Here is a 17,496-nt window from a genome sequence, read left to right as displayed (position 1 = left end):
TCATGTTGGTAATGTCAAGGACTTTGGCAGCAGACTTTGTTTGACAGCTAGTCTCTCGCCTTTAGCCAGACCTGACCCAATTAAGGCCAACCCAAAGCAAGCTGTAACCTTTTGCCACCGGGTTCTGAAGGAATCTTGGACGCTGGAGAAAAATGGTAAATAAATGTGGCCGATCTTCACTCTGGCTGCGGACAGATGGGCTAAATGCGCATTAAGGCTTCGGGAGCATGTGAACTTTCTCTTTTTCTCTCGCTCTCTCTCCAACCCTAAATAACATGGACTATATTAGCTCACACTTACGAGGCCACAAAAATAGACTTGGTTTGGATGGGATTAATTACAACAAAGCCAAGAAAAACACAGCGGTTTCTCACACAGATAACCAGCACTCTTACTGAGGACTGTCCTGTGACCATTGCCATGTTAGGAAAGTGTATTTTAAGTATAAAAAGCAAGGATCAACTCTTGACTTTATTCTTTTAGATTTGTAAATGTTAAAACGGGTCCTGTATGTGTCCTGTTTATTTCTTATATCTTCTATCTTACATTTTAACCATGATTTACAGTTAACAAGTTGTTTTTAATTGATGACATGTTAAAAGACTTTAAGGATCACAGTGCAGACTAAACAAATACTAATTAATTGTCATTTACATCTTTTTGTTTATCCCTTTTATTACCCATTTGTTAACATGGCATTTTTAAGCATTTAAATTATAACAACATTTTGTATAATTAGTTATTCTTTTAGATTAGTAATTAATCCTGCTCAATTTTGATTTACTATAACTCATTAGCTAGATAATGACTTGGGTTGCAAAGGTATCCAATGGAACTTTATCTGAGAAATTTGAGGAATCTTGGAAATTTATTAGAAATTTATGGAAATTTACAGGAATTTATGGGAATTACTCATTCATTCTTTCTTTTTCCTTAGGCTAAGTCCCCTATTCATCAGAAACCACCAACTATTCTGGCATTATGTTTATACAGCGGATGCCTTTCCAGCTGCAACACAGTGCTTGGAAACACCCATACACTCTTGCATTCACACACACTTATACACTCCCACCAATTTTCTTTACCTAATTCACTCATAGCACATGTCTTTTGACTGTGGGGAAAACCCGGGCAGCTGAAGGAATGCCACGCAAACACAGGGACAACATGCAAAATTTACACAGAAATGCCAACTGGCAACTACAGACAATTAGATCCCTTCTTATAAGCTATATCTGTGTTTTATATTCCCATAAATCCCATTTAAAGTTTGAGGCTTTGAAAATTGTAGAAATTTTGCAACCCTAATGCTGTGTTCACACCAGACGCGGAACGCGGGGATAATTTGCGCTATTCATGCGTAAATAGACGCGTAAAAATTTTGAGTTTACTCACTTAGTTTGCGCATCAAAATCTGCTTTATTTGTTCGTCAAATCAGCTTTATTCGCGCATTAAATTCACTTCAGAAGACGCGAATTTGCGTCATGGTCAGGGCTTCTGTCTGCCCGGTGACTGTAACATCGTTGCTAAATGTCTAACATGGATTTATTGTAAAAATACAATTTACATTTAGCGGTCTGTCTGAACCAACTGAGTCGGTGTAGGCAGGAGGATTTTCCCCTGGGACACCAACAACAGGCACTACGTCATAATCACAACCCCACAAGAGCAAGCTCCTGATTGGTTAACGTGGCACGAATGTCTGCTGAAGTTCAGCTTTTTTAACTTGAGCGATTCACACATTAAGCGTGTCAAACGCACTCAATTTGCGCTGCGCCATTCGCGCCCTTTACGCGTATCACACCGCCGGATGTCTATTCACGTCTTTGCACTAACTTTACATGTAAATCACTTGTGCATCTTCCGTGTCTGGTGTAAAAGCAACATAATGGTACCAGTAACCTGTGCTGTGCAGTCAGAAGCTACCATTCAACAAATATGTGTATTTCAGATCCGTTTGAAAATGCTGCTATTTATCTAAACACAATTAGTAACATTTCAGGTAGGAAAATATATAAAATCTGCCTAAAAATCACATCCCTAACACTGGAACAACATTTCATATAGACTTAAGTCAATGACCTGACAACCAAAAACCTCTATAAAATCTTAACATCATTTACGTCTTGTTTTTGTTTGTTTATTTATTTATTTTTTTTGCACAACATTTTGCTGCGCCTAAATCAGACCCGGGTGCTCTAAGAACTTGGCCGGTGCCTTGGGATCATTTCCCTGCAAGTCGATACAACCCCACACACAGGCGAGTCCAGGGCCTGTCGATAGCACCTGAATAACAACCGTCCAATCGATGAGCAATTTGTTAGTTGTCTTGATTATGAGCAAAGAGAATTTCTCAGGTTCGCAAAATCCATTCCTGAGAGCGCTGTCAAGTCCAAAAACAAACCCAATAAAAGAAATCATATTGAATCACCTGGAAGGAATGAGAAATTAGCTCCAGTTTGCAAAAAATGCTTCTTGAATGTCCTCATTTGAGCGACTGCCAGACATTCTTGCGAGGGAAAGGCAATGAGAATTAGCTTTTACTCTGCAACGGGGTCTAAAGGACATTTAACACACACACACACACACACACACACACACACACACAAGTCTTCTAAAAAATCTTTTGGTCAAATGCGGTCAAATGTATCAATAAACTGCCCATGAAAGGCTTATATTGTAGCCGTATACATTTACAGCAAGAAAAACAACCTTTTTTAGAATCATAATTTGATGACTCATATCAAGGCATAGACTGGTGCACTTACACCCAAAGTGAGGATTCAAACACACACACATATATACACACACACAGCACAGCACAGGGGACGCATACAGATTCTTTCTCCTCAAATAGAAAGCTGTGATGACTCATTCGCTGCACAGCCCTCACTGCAATGCTCCTCCCTGCCAGAAAACACACGCACACACACACACACACACACACACACACACACACACACACACACACACACACACACACACACACACACACACACACACACACACACACACACACACACACACACACACACACACACACACACACACACACACACACACACACACACACACACACACACACACACGTCTGTATTTATTCCAGCCATTCAAATATTAACACATGCAGTCAGATAATGACAAGATCCTCTGGGCTGGAGGAAGCTCTCCTGCAGTATCGGGGAGAAATCAATACTTCGGATAGGTTGGCTCATTCAAAGTTTACTGACCCATGTTTTGCTCACTTTTTCTAGATAAATTTGCAACTGGAAACTGGAGGTTAAAGTATTATAGATGGAGAACAGCACAAAGATAAAAGATGCACGACTGGATCTGTCGATTTGAGGAAATAGGTTTTGCCGATTGTCAAAAACCTTAGCAGAATATCTATACTGTATATACAACAAAATTAATAGCTACATGGTTTACTAAATACATTTACAAGAGAGAACGCATACTCACATAAACTCTTTTCTGTATTAAATCCACCAAATATTAACAGATGCTGATAATGAGAAAATCCTCTGAGTTAGAGAAAGGGAACGCCTAATGCAGTATTGAGGAGAAATCAATGTTTGCAACAGGTTGAGTTCACTGACTCGTGTCTCTCGCACTTTTAAGACAAAGTTGCAAACGGAAAGGTTAGAATATTGTAGATAGAGAATGGTGTTCCCATATAAGACAACATGCTGTGATTGATTGAATGTGACTGATTGGGGCTTGTGGTAAAAAATGCTAGCAAAATGAAGTACGATTTCAAGATAAAGAGGTTAAAAATGGCTCTGCATAGTTAAACAAATCATATCGCATGGCTGTTACAAGTAAAGTCAAATCTGAAAATGAATGAAAAGGTTTCATTAGCGGTATTAGATTTAGATCTGCACACATTTGATCAGATTTAGCATCATTTGGTTTCTTGAGTGTTTTAGTCATATCAAAGCAATATTTATAACCAATTAAAGCCAATTAGCTTATGAAAGAAAATACATTAGTCACCAATGACCTTTGTTTAGCGTGTGAAATAAACTCAGAAATGTTCTTATTATAAACTTAAAGTAAAGGATAGTAAAGGATTTTAGTAAAAATTTCATTTTGCAGCTTTAGTGATTAAGCCGGAAAAACCATGTTTCTGTTTGTCTTTGTTGTAAATAAAGGGATAGTTCATCCAAAACTGAGAAGGATGTCATCATTTTCTCACCCTTCACTTGTTCAAAACCTGCTGGAGATGCTTTCTTCTCTTGAACACAAAAGAAGATATTTTGAAGAATGCTGGTACCTGATCCCCGTTGACTTCCATCGTGGGGGTGGGGGGGGGGGGGGGGGGGGGCTGCTTTACATTTTTAAGTTGGAATAAATAAGCTTTACAAGTCACTTCAACTTACTTCAATTAAACAGACTTAAAATATCAAGTTAAAATGTGCATTACTTTAATTATGTTGAAACCTAATTAACTTACTAAGAGAAGTTCAAGTAACAAAAAACATATACCCCTGTTTTCACAAACAAGGATTAAGGCTAGTCAAGATTAAATTGCATGTTTGAGCTGTCTAAACCTTAAAATAACTTGTGGTGAGATGTCTTAAAATATGTCAGTGTCATTTTTTTTGTCTCCAGGTGCACACCAGTAATATTTTTCTAAGGCCATTTTTTATAAATGTGTCTTAAATAGCCTTATTTAACTAAGGCCTAGTCCCGGCTTAATCTAAGCCCTGTTTGTGAAACTGGGCCATATTGTCATTACCTTTCGATAGCATATATATATATATATATATATATATATATATATATATATATATATATATATATATATATATATATATATATATTTTTTTTTTTTAATATATATATATATATATATATATATATATATATATATATATATATAAATATATATATAAAAAAATATATATATATAAAAAAAATATATATATACACTGTAAAAAAAAATTATATATATATATATTTTTTATATATATTTATATATATTTATATATATATATTTATATATATATATATATATATATATATATATATATATATATATATATATATATATATATATAAAAGTATATAAGTATAATTTTTTTTACAGTGTATATATATATATTTTATATATATATATATATATATATATATATATATATATATATATATATATATATATATATATATATATATATATATATATATATATATATATATTTTTTTTTTTTTTTTTTTTACAGTGTACTATGGAAGTCATTCGGTACCAGCTACTAGCATGGTACCCAAATGATGAGGTCATTTTCATTTTGGGGTGAACTATTCCTTTCACATGTTGGATATGTTTAATTATACCTTATGTGTTGCAGTTATGTTTGACACTGTCTGGCAAGTTTTTAATAAGCAACATATTTGAATATAAATGCTGTTTTAAATAAGGCCTGTTTTTATATTAAATTAAAATTCATTTTAAAATTAATATTGATTTTGTTTATTTTACTCGATCCTCGATTAAAATTACATTATTTATTATTACTGTAAATAACATAACTTGAGCAGCATAATGGTTTTACTTTGCTGTAAAAATCAAACATTGAAACATCCTTGGACAAAAATAATAAAGCAGCACAGGCTCATTATGAAAATGTGCCCAGGGCTACATTTTTATAGGAACCAATAAATATGTAAAACGAACCCTACGAGGGTACTGCTGATTGTTTACCTCTGTATGGACGCCTTTCACAGCATGACTATTTTGCTTGGTAGATTATCACATACAGTGTGTTAGACTTGGGACGCAAAACGGAGAGGACCTGGACAAAGGAGAGTTCCAGAAACCAGCTAAACTAGGGGTGTCCAAACTCAGTTCTGGAGGGCCGCTGTCCTGCATAGCTCCAACTTCCTTTAAAACATCTTGCTGAAGTTTCTAGTACACAGAATAAGCTTGTTTAACTCAAGTGTTTAATTGGGGTTGGAATTAAAATATGCAGGACACTGGCCCTCCAGGAGCGAGTTTGAACACCCCTTCAAACTCAAGGTAAACAAACCCAAATATAGAAGTATGAAATTCTGGTAAAAGTATGAAGTTGCGATGGCTTTTCTCTTCTAGTTTGCTTTTAAAAACACTATCAGTTAGATATAAGGGTGGGTTAGTTGATATCAAGCTGATGTACATGATGACAAGCCGAACAGCTTCTCTCAAGAACGTGCATGAGAAGGAAGTCAATATGCACGGAAAAGTATACAGCGACCTCTGATGGATCTACAAGAAATGGCAAGGATGAGAAAATGTGTCCCAGTAACATATTTGAGATTGTCTAAAATTTACACGGTGCCTTCTAATTGATTTGTGAAGAAAAAACTAAAAGCTTATGTAGCTTACATATTTCTTGGTTCTCTAAAACATAGCCCTGGGTACATATCTTAAATGAGCCTGGGATGTAATAAAATCCTTAACTTAACTTCATTAAAGATGCCATTGTTATATAACAAATGACAGATTGACTTTACAGCGAGCCAAAGTAACATGCAAGAAAACAACTCGGAAGACACCAGAAAGAATACTCAGAAATCAAAGTGAGTGAGAACACAACGTTTGACACGTGTGTTCCTGAACTTGCCAAGTGCAAAGCATGGAGCTCATTATATTGAAGGGCTTCTGCAGATCAAATGACCTTTTATTGGAGGAACAGAACTGAACGACATGTCCCCAAGAGAACAAAAGGCCTTGCTGCATGGTTGAATGGATTGACGCTCTTTCTCGTTCATGGGCCTGGACATGCTGGATCACATGGAGCTCCAGACCCACTGGACCTCATCATAGGCCAGTAAAGCAAGAGCCTTTGACAACATCTATGGCACCCTGCCTGAGATGATAAACATGATATTATTGGATTGTTCCTGCTTGCCAAAACTACTACAGAAAGTAGTAAAGCAATATGGTAAAAATTGGTGGTATATTACAATGATTACATTACAATGAATGTAATTTAGGTGTGGTTAAGCACTATATATAGTTCTAATAAAATGCTAACAACTAAGTACAAATAAGGATGCAATATAAATATTCTAGTATTCTTGTAATAAATAAAATAATTTTATCAACAAATACACATATATAATATAGTATATTATAATATAATATAACATTAATATAATATAATACAATTGAATATAATATAATGGTATAATATAATATAATATAATATAATATAATATAATATAATATAATATAATATAATATAATATAATATAATATAATATAATATAATATAATATAATATAATATACCTTAAACCAAATATTGTGGTTTTAAAATCCAATGGTACTTTAAGAGGGGAAAAGTAAAACTCCTCAGGGTTCCACATGAACCGGTACTTGTCATTTATACTTGGAAAATCGGCCATTCACTTTATCCGAGTAAAAAAGTAGCATGTCTGGATTTTTTTTTATCCTTAGTTCTTTGTTGGCTCTTACTTAAATGAGTATATCTGTGACATTTGCACCATAAATCAATTTTCAGGCCACAAATTGATTTGTTTACATAAACAAAGAGCATTTTTCCTTGTTACATAACAGTGTGGGTCATGTAATACTTTTTACATTTCATCAATAAATAACAAAACATTAAAAATATAATGTAATGTAATATAATATATGATGTCCTATTAAATCTAATGTTTGTGTTTGAAACGTTGTTAATAAAATTTTACAAATTAAGAAAATAAGAGCACCTAACAGGGTTTTAAAATCCAATGGGACTTTAAAAGGGGAAAAGTAAAACTCCTCAGGGCTCCACATGTACTTGTCCTTTGTACTTGGCAATCAGCCATTCATGTCTGAATTTTATTCATTTTTTTATTTTGCAATTGTAACTTGTGAAAATTGATGTATTTGAAATATACTACCACAGAAAGTTCCATATTAAAGCAAGAAATTGGTGGTGCAAATCAAATGACTAAATTAAAATGAATGAAATTTGTTGTTAAGCACTTTATATAGTTCTTCTAAAATACTAAAAATTGATTATAAATAAGGAGGCAATGACATAAATATTCAGGTATTCTTGTAGTAATAATAATTCTAATAATAATTGTGTGAATAATATTAATTGTATTAACAAAGATAATATAATATAATATATTATAATATAATATAATATAACATAATATAATATAAGAATACATACATTACAAGCTGTTATTTACAGCAATAAATAAATAAATAAATGAAAATGAATGATGCCAGAAGCATCAAACCAGTAAGGTTCCAATGCTCTAACATTAAAGAATAAGGTTCGTTAATAAATTAAACTGAATGAAGATCAACTAAATCAACTGCAGAGAATATACAGAATCTGAATAAGAAGAGATTTCTACATTTATTGAAGCTCGGAAGTAGAATTAATGCATTTACATTCTTGAAACCACTCCATAAGAAATATTACAAGATTAAAATTTGACATATTTTGTATAAAAAACCTATAATGTTAGTAAAATGCAAAAATACTTTCATTTATGAAACTTCAGCAATGGAACAATAATGCTATTGTTTTGCTATTTGTTTTACAATTATTGGTTTCATATTTTTTACATTAAAAACGAAATAATAAAACAAGTTTTGTTAATTCTTTTCAATTTGTCTTTTTTAAAAAATAAAAAACACTATAAAAAGTACGATAAGAAAACAGTTAAAGTACCAAACTAATAAGTGGTATCGATAAAAGTAACAATACCAATCGTTAATTACAAATAATATAAAAATATAAATGTATTGAGAAATTCTGCATCTTAATACAAGAATTCTTGTGCTGTGAAGTGAAATCTAAAATTGTTTATGGAAAGCACTATTGGTGCACTGTGAATGTCATAAAATAAATATGAAAAATGTAAATGTAAAGGTTTTAAATGTATTATACATCTATGTTTAAGATTTTAGATATCATTTATTTAATTGAATTTAAAATTCTGTATTTATTTTTTCAATTTGCCATAACAACTGACGACTTTATTAGGAAAAAATGGTTTTAAATAAACAGAAGTGTAGCGTACTTTTATGCTTGGTCTTTCTTTGGTGCTGTTAAAACCACCACATCAAACCTGATACTGGAGCTCAATAAAATGTCAATCAAATAGTCATGCAAACAGAAAGCGTGAATATGTGAAAGAACCAATGAGCTTCAACCATAGCGAGCAAGCAAGCCAATCAGGAAAGGGTCTTTGGTTAGTGTTGATGTGGAGAAGGTTGCCACAGCTTCCAGTGACATTCAAAAAGACGTCATGAGGGGGACAGAGGGTTAATAGAGGTTGTTACCGGTTCTAATTATAAACAGCAGAGAGTCAGAGAAAGGCGGGCAAGGAGGAGAGATTGGGGGCAGACACAAAGCTTGAGGTATGAATTAGAGGAGCATTAAGAATGGAGTAATAAGAAAAGAAAGGGGCGAGGATTGAGAAGAAAGATGCAAGACAACAGATGCAGGAAGACTCAGAAAAATCCACGGCTTTCATCTGCCTGTGCAACAAATCTGGCTGAGCTTCACCTGAGATGAGACAATTATAAGCAATTATGCACACAATCATAACAATGGGTTACTCGCATGCTGCTGACGGACCAAAAATCTTCCAAATGTGATCTGTAATTGCTACAGCTGTGAGTCAGGTGGCCTTACTAACTACTACAACAACAAACGCCTTTAAATGAAGCCACGCTAACCATTTGTTTCCAAACACCGCACTAATCAATTCATTTGATGTTACCAGTTAAAGTGCAGATTTTTAAACATCACTACATTTTGTGAACCATAAAAAGTACTCAATTTGACTTTAATTAGGGGCTTTAGATGCTTAAAAAAAGCTTCACTGACAGTGGCGACTGTAGACATCCTATTTAAATAAGGGAGAGAAAGGCTTGTTCACACCAAGGATTTTTACAATAAAATATTAAAGGGATAGTTCAGCCAAAAATAAAAATGACCTCATCATTTACTCTCCTTATATGAATTTCTCTCTTTGGTTAAACACAAATGGTAATGTTTTAAAGAATGCTGATTCCCATCGACATCTATAGTAGGAAAAAGATTTCCATGGAAATCAAGAGGTACCATCAGCATGATTATGGGAAAATAGAAATATAGCCTGCTGTCACTACATGAGCCACATGGTTATGATTTCTGGTTAAACATGCATTTTTATTCTCAGCTCAACTTTATGTTCATTATTACATAACAAATCAGAGCTTAAGTTAACAGAGTGTGACCAAAATAGTTTTTTTTTTTGTGTTATCGGTGCCGATACTGATATCAGGGATGGAAAAAAAATTACAGATATTGATATAATTCATGTCCAAACTTTTGAATAGTACTATATGAACAAAATACAGTATCTGACATCCCAACTCTCCCAGACACTCTGGAGGCATCTCCCCTACGTAACCACAAATACAAACTACTGTAAATGGAATGGAATATGACGTATAGCTGGACATAACGGTTTGAAATCGAAATGATTTTTTTTTTATAAATGAAAACACCAACCAGCATTTTAACATTTTTGAAGAAAGAAACTTAAATAGGTTTTGAACTAGTAAAAGTAAATAAAAGTTGACAGAATTTTCATTTTTGAGTGAATTATTTCTTTAAACATTGCTGCAATTAAACGGCAAATCCACAAATTACAACTACAATGATAACAACAAAGAGAAATGCTATTTAATAATCACACCTATGTTTTTCCCCCATGTTAAATAAACATGAGGACAAGCACTGATTTAGAAGGCTAAAAAACAATAATTGTGTTAGCATCCACTGCAGCAAACAATAAATCACAATGCAAAATTAACGAAAACAAAGCTGTGCCCATTATAATCTCAAGCATTGACTCATTCGGACTTTAAATCTCACCAAATGTTAAGACCTGTGGGAGTAAGTCATACATGTGCAAGTCACAAGCAAGCCAAAACCTTCAAGTCTCAAGCAGGTCAGGTAAATTTTTGTCAAGACTCAAGTCAAGTCGAGTCGAGTCACTGCTTATTTCAAGTGAAGTCAAGTCGAAGCTTGGTCTAGCAAGCCACTTTCACTTTCATCTTTGTCAATTTTCATCCATTTCTTTTGCAATATATATATATATATATATATATATATATATATATATATATATATATATATATTTTATATATATATATATATATATATATATATATATATATATATATATATATATATATATATATATATATATATATATATATATATATATATATATATATATATATAATTTATAATTTGTAATTTGAAATGACACTTCACTTCATCACTAGTGAATCAGATGGATTACTGCTTAGGAGATTGTGTGCTTACTTCAAAACCATATAAATATCCTACTATTAATTAAACAAGACTCAAAAAGTTTCTTTGTGAAACTTTTCTAAAGTGCACAGGTATATTTTTGGTAAAGAAAATTATTGAATTATAACTGCCGTTTTTTCTTTTATTACAAAAACATTATTGTATTAAAAGTAAATAGTAAAGATTGTTTATTTTTGTTTTTCTTTTTAAAGAATGCATAATATATAACAAACGGTTATGTATTTAACAAAAAAAAAAAAAGTATTTGAGTCATTTAATTCAAATCCAAGTCAAGTCTCAAGTCATGACAGTCAAGTCGAGTCTTTTTTGGATAATTGTCAAGCAAGTCTCAAGTCCTAAATTTTGCGACTTATGTCTGACTTGAGTCCCCCATCTATGATAACTGTATTCCATTGCTTAAAGATTACACAATACATCTAAAACATATCATGGTTGAAAGAAGGCATGGGACGAAAACCGTTCCCAATGAATAACAGGGTTTGAAATAGTCAAGGTTTTAAAACCGCCAAAATGTTCTGCTATACCAGGGGTCACCAACCTTTTTGAAACTGAAAGCTACTTCTTGGGTACCAATTATTGTGAAGGACTACCAGTTTGATACACACTTCTTAAATAACAATTTTTCTCAATTTACTTTTAATTATATGTTGTTATTATTAATGATTAATGATATTCATCTATGTGAAGATACTAATCATGTTAATGATTTCTCACAATAGTTCTCAACAATGATTTAACAAGGTAAGAAACAGAAATATCAATATGCACTTTATTTGTCTGAAATAGTTTTAGTTTTTTTTATAAATATATACCTTAATGTCACTAACAAATTTTACAACAATGCAGGTGTGATTTAAAAAGAATAGCTTAAAAAAATACTAGATTCAGCTTACTGGTTTGTGGTGCAATGGTGAGCTATTTTTAGAACAGGCCTGTGGGCAACTCATGTAATCCTCGTGGGCTACCTGGTGCCTGTGGGCACCATGTTGGTGGCCCCTGTGCTATACCATTCCTATGTTATGTGTGTTTTTTTTTTTTTACATTAGTACAGTATTTTCAGCAGAAAAGATATACAGTATCTTTTTACAGTATCTTCAGCAGAAAAGATATCCAAGATGTGGTTTTAAATTGTAATAAAATCTGTGTTTTGCAACCTATTCAATACAGCAGAAGTCAATAATTTCATTTGAATTATTCAGCCTGACATGTTTACTGCTCTAAAATATTTTAAATGTTTCTCAAATAAAATATATTGTGTTGAAAGACGAAAAACGTTTTTGTTTTTTTACCCAGACACTCAAAAAGAATATATTTTAGAGCAGTAAAAACAATATTGCGAAACTGTGACATTTTTATTCAACGTTATCATACCGTCAGAATCTTATAATAGCCCATGCCTAGCTGAAAGTATTACCATAAGATCTTACATTAGCAAGCAACAAGGTTGAACAGCATAACATGAGCACTTAAAGACTCTTACCAGGTGTGTTTGGTGAATTCATGGATGCCGCCGGGGATCTTCCCTGCCTGAAGTTCTCCAAGTAGTAAGCAAAGCAGAGAAAGAAGACTTCTGGGTAAACCTCAGCCTGCAACCTCAAGTTCACCAGGTTCCAGGTTTTCAACTCTAAAGGGGGTCCTCTGCTTCAGCCATGACCGTAGACCTCATGAGGAGGACTTTGATGGCAGCTGTGCCAGCCGAACACCCTCTCTGAAACACAGACAAAACACCTTTATGTTAACACAGCAGAGACCACCAACAACATCCTTAAATTTTAAGTAAATTGTGCCAGTTAAAAAGCTAGAAACACATACATATTCATACAAAGCTGAAGCAAAACAGCTCATTTGTTTTTCAGAGAGTGAATAAAGTCCCCTAGCTTGATATTAAGAGGGTCTGTAAGAGTCATTAATGCCTGTGTCAGAATGTTGCGCTCATAACAGGGTTGCATGTTTCCCGCTTCTAAAACAGATCCAGAGGATGTTAATGGATGACTCACCCTGCCTCTAAGTCAGCAGAGACGCACTACAATACCCGCGCTGCCTAGCAGCGACTGGATGCGCAGCAGGGTAGCGCATTACCCACGCTGCCCTATCATTCCACCAAGAGCCCTGCCGCAAGTCAAGAAGACAGAGGTTCTGGACCGTCTAGTTTAGTGATTATTAAAACACTGGCCCACACTTCCTGAGCCTCGGGTATCTCCAGGATTCAAGACGATAACGTTACGCATTGGAAAAACAGTTTGGGGATTTTAACATTCTGAAAAGCACAATGCATTATGCAAATTAACATGAAATATTAATGAAAATAGATCCAAAACTATTCTGTGCACATCAGGTACTTTTTTTGGACAGATCTGCTTGTAAATATGTTTGCCTTAGTGTTACTCATTTCTTTCCTTTCTTTTTTTAAATCCTAGATATATTATTTGCATTGGAATATAAATATTTTGCTACTTGTTTAAACTACTTAATTAAAACTAGTCGAAAAAACACAACTCTTGGGATTTTTTTTTTGCTACAACTTAATTATTTATGTTTAATCCACTTAAGTTTAAGTTAACTAAATGGATTTGTGTTGGGACAAAATGAATGCATTGTGTGGAGCCCTGCATTTTATACAGTGCAGAATCAGGACATGCTTATGAGCTGCACTGAAAGCACTGGAACGGTAGCCTCACCTGCTGGTCAATCAATGCAAGTGCAGTCTAGCTGTGTGTCTATTTAGAATAATGACCCAGTGTGACCACTGCACGCTTTCTTTTTAGTAGAGTTAATGAAGTCAGTCAGTTTGTGGAGTTATTGAGTAGATGACAGTGTTCCGGGTACACCTCCTATCTAAATGAATCACTATCTGTCTTTTATCAACTCTGAGCCAATAAAGCGTAATGAGTGACTGATAAATGTTAGAAATAGTCTTGTTGTTTTGCTATGACGCACTTGCAAAGTAATTTGATCTTTATGGTGGCTGGCTTTCTTGAGTGTAATGTTTCGACGACTAATCTCAAGCCGGTAATCTCAAACTGCAAATCCCCAATTTATGAGCCTTGAAGAATGTGAATAATGAAGCTGAGCATAATGAAGGCTGTTTCTTAGACGCGTTGCTGAAGTTTAACTACCTGCGTTCATTGTTTGATGCTCTAGTGACGTTTGACAAGTTATGATATCAAAGAAAAAATCTAACCAAAATGAGTTCAAATACTTAATGAAAAAATAATTAGTATGAATAAAATTATTAGTATATTTAGCCAATAAGTTTGAGCATTAAAAGATTACAAGAGTAAAAAATTAATAAATAGTAAAAACTACACAATTAAAAATCTAATATTACTGAAAAACCTATTTTACATTATATACAAATAGGGCAGTATGGTGGCTCAGTGGTTAGCACTGTCGCCTCACAGCAGGAAAGTTGCTGGTTTGAACCTCGGCTGGGTCAGTTGGCATATCTGTGTTGAGTTTGCATGTTCTCTCTGTGTTGGCAGGTGCTCCGGTTTCCCCCACAGTCCAAAGACATGCGCTTTAGGTGAATTGAATAAACTAAATTGGCCATAGTGGATATGTGTGAATGTGAGTGTAAGGGTGTTTCCCCGTACTAGGTTGCAGCTGGAAGGGCTACCGCTGCGTAAAACCTATGCTGGATAAGTTTGTCGGTTCATTCCGCTGTGGTGACCCCTGATAAATAAAGGGACTAAGCTGAAGGGGAAATAAAAGAATGAATGAATTACATGCAAATAACAAATCATAATTTAAATATTATACACCACTAAATACATCAAACATGTCAATTACTGAGTTTTAGATGCCTTTTTCATAACCCTAAAACAACGAAGTCACGTTTAAATACCCATGAACAGATTAGATTAGATCAGATTAGATCTAGAGTCATTTGTTTGGTAAACAAAGCAAGTCTCTCAAATAATATCGCTACTAAAAGACAGAAAATATGACTTTACAAACTTTATTGTAAATAAATAAAAAGAACATTTTCAAATTAGTCAATATTATTACGAAACAAGTATTAGTCAAAATTAATTAAAAAAATGAACAAATATAAATTTCCACACATTTCCACAAGTAAATACATAGACTCAATGATGGGCAAAAAATCAGCGTAAATCTGCAGATTTCTGTGTGGGACTAATCATAATATGAATATTATACATTTTTTTTATTACTTTCCTGCTGCATGTGGAGTCATGTGACCCCACACTGTTTTATACTTCTGCGGCCACATCTAATCTCTGGTCAAGTGGGACATTCTTGATTGTAAGCTGCATATTCTATTATATTAAACGTATTATTTACATTAAAATATTTGTTTACAGAAGATGCAAGAAACACAGTGCTTAAAATATTATTTATAGTTATTAGTTATCATTCATAGTTAATTATTTATTAGTAATTGTATTTAGAAGAGATACTGCTTATTTTGTACTTTTAATATGAAAAAACACAAAAAATCATCTATTTTGTTTCCAAATATGCAAATTATTTATTTTCACTTTTTTATAAGGAAAAAAAGTGACTGTTGGTTTTAGGCAATGTGTGTTTTAATTTCAGTTGTTCAACACTGATGTTTAATAAATAAGTATAGATAGTAAATACTGTTTAATTCCTTCAATTATTTTAAAATCAAGTAATGCACCCTTCATTCAAACATCTTTCACTTGTAATATGTGAGCATGTTTACTATACAAAACTTGTCAGTCACTATGAGGGCAGGAAAAAATTATAATAATAAATCAAATAATTGTTCATTAATCATAATCGAGTCAAAATGTTTAATGAATGGAGATTAATATTTTAGGCCAAACTGACCAGCCCTAATCTATAACATGTTACTTACTGAGTTTTGGATGCATTTTCGATAACCTGAAACAATGATACCTCAGAAAACATTAGGGCTGAGCGATTTGGGGTATTTTTTGACAGATATTGCGATTGTGATTTGAGTTGCGATTTATTTTATTGTCAAGATTCAGCTCAATAAACAGTAATTGTAGCTTCTTACTGCTTCATATTTCTTTCTTACTTTTATTCAAATTTGTTTTTAAATATTGTGAAATCTAATTTTTCTCTAGAGCTCATAAAATGACCTTTCCATTGCGCAAACAAGTTGAACTCAAATTAGGGAGATCCTGTAGCTTATTATAAAAACAAAATAAATAACTATAAAGATACAGTTGTATAGTATTTTGTACTATTAGTATATTGTACAATTTTTATACATTGTTAAACTTACCCGGGTCTACAGACATAAATAAGCTTTATAGAGAACTCTGGAACAACATGACATTCGTACATTGTCCCTGTATTAATAAATAAAATAAATAAATAAAATACAGAACTCTCAGCAAACTAACATGGCTAAGAAGAGGCAGATTGAAAATTTCTGATTGGGCAGAATGAAAGTATGCTCACTCAACTGGCTAGCAGGCCCGGATTGGCTAATCGGGAGGACCGGGAGAATTCCTGGTGGGCCGGTCCGTTTTTTGGCCGCGAGGGCCGTTGTCCCTAGCTCCAGAATCTGTTGCTCTCAGCAGTCAAACTTCTTAAATTAATTATTTTTTTTTACTGGACCACAGTCTTCTTATTCACCATTTTACCGCAGCTCTGCATTATTTTTCGAGCCACCTCTTGATGCACAGTTGTTGTGGTCCAGTGGTTAGCACGTTAGGTTACGACGCTGCAGACCCCGGTTTGATCCTCGTCAGAATAGTTTTTTTTTCTTTTTTTTTCTTATTATTTTTTTTATTGTTAAGACATAATACTGTTATGGTTGTTGAACATTTGAAGTTCTAAAGCAGCTGTTTTCTCAAAAAAGACGTGATAGTGTAATAAGAAACTGAATTGGAAATGTCCTTATTTTAACATAGTCAGTCGTGAACTGAGGTGGGCCGGTCTGAGGCTTGAAACTCCAGGGCTGAAAAGGAGTCCCACTCCGGCCCTGCTGGCTAGTAAAGACTATCACACACAGACGGCAGTCACGCCTTTGCTCTGGGTGGGGGAAATTAAACAATACATATATTCCATATCGCTGCCTCTTGCGATTAGCTAAGTCGCAACTTTTCAAATTACGACTGAAATTTGACTTCGAATAATTGCACATCCCTATAAAACGTGTACAAAACTGACTTTGTAATGTGTAAAT

At 33.6% G+C, this 17,496-nt stretch overlaps 1 protein-coding gene across 4 annotated transcripts in view; it reads right to left on the bottom strand.

Annotated features, from left to right (window-relative positions):
* The window catches only part of hdac5 (histone deacetylase 5), a 122,513-nt gene that overhangs the window by 84,375 nt on the left and 20,642 nt on the right, over positions 1-17,496 (bottom strand). For all 4 annotated transcript variants that reach the window (XM_087244310.1, XM_087244311.1, XM_087244312.1 and 1 more), the window contains exon 2: positions 12,826-13,053. In XM_087244310.1, the coding sequence (XP_087100436.1) occupies positions 12,826-12,847 (22 nt within the window). In that variant the 5' untranslated portion in view covers positions 12,848-13,053. The remainder of the gene's footprint in view (positions 1-12,825; positions 13,054-17,496) is intronic.

The sequence above is a fragment of the Danio rerio genome, chromosome 3, assembly GCF_052040795.2.
Source record: "Danio rerio strain M-AB ecotype USA chromosome 3, GRCz13ab, whole genome shotgun sequence".
In the NCBI taxonomy this organism is placed as follows: domain Eukaryota; kingdom Metazoa; phylum Chordata; class Actinopteri; order Cypriniformes; family Danionidae; genus Danio; species Danio rerio.
This window is presented reverse-complemented; position numbering and strand designations above follow the sequence as displayed.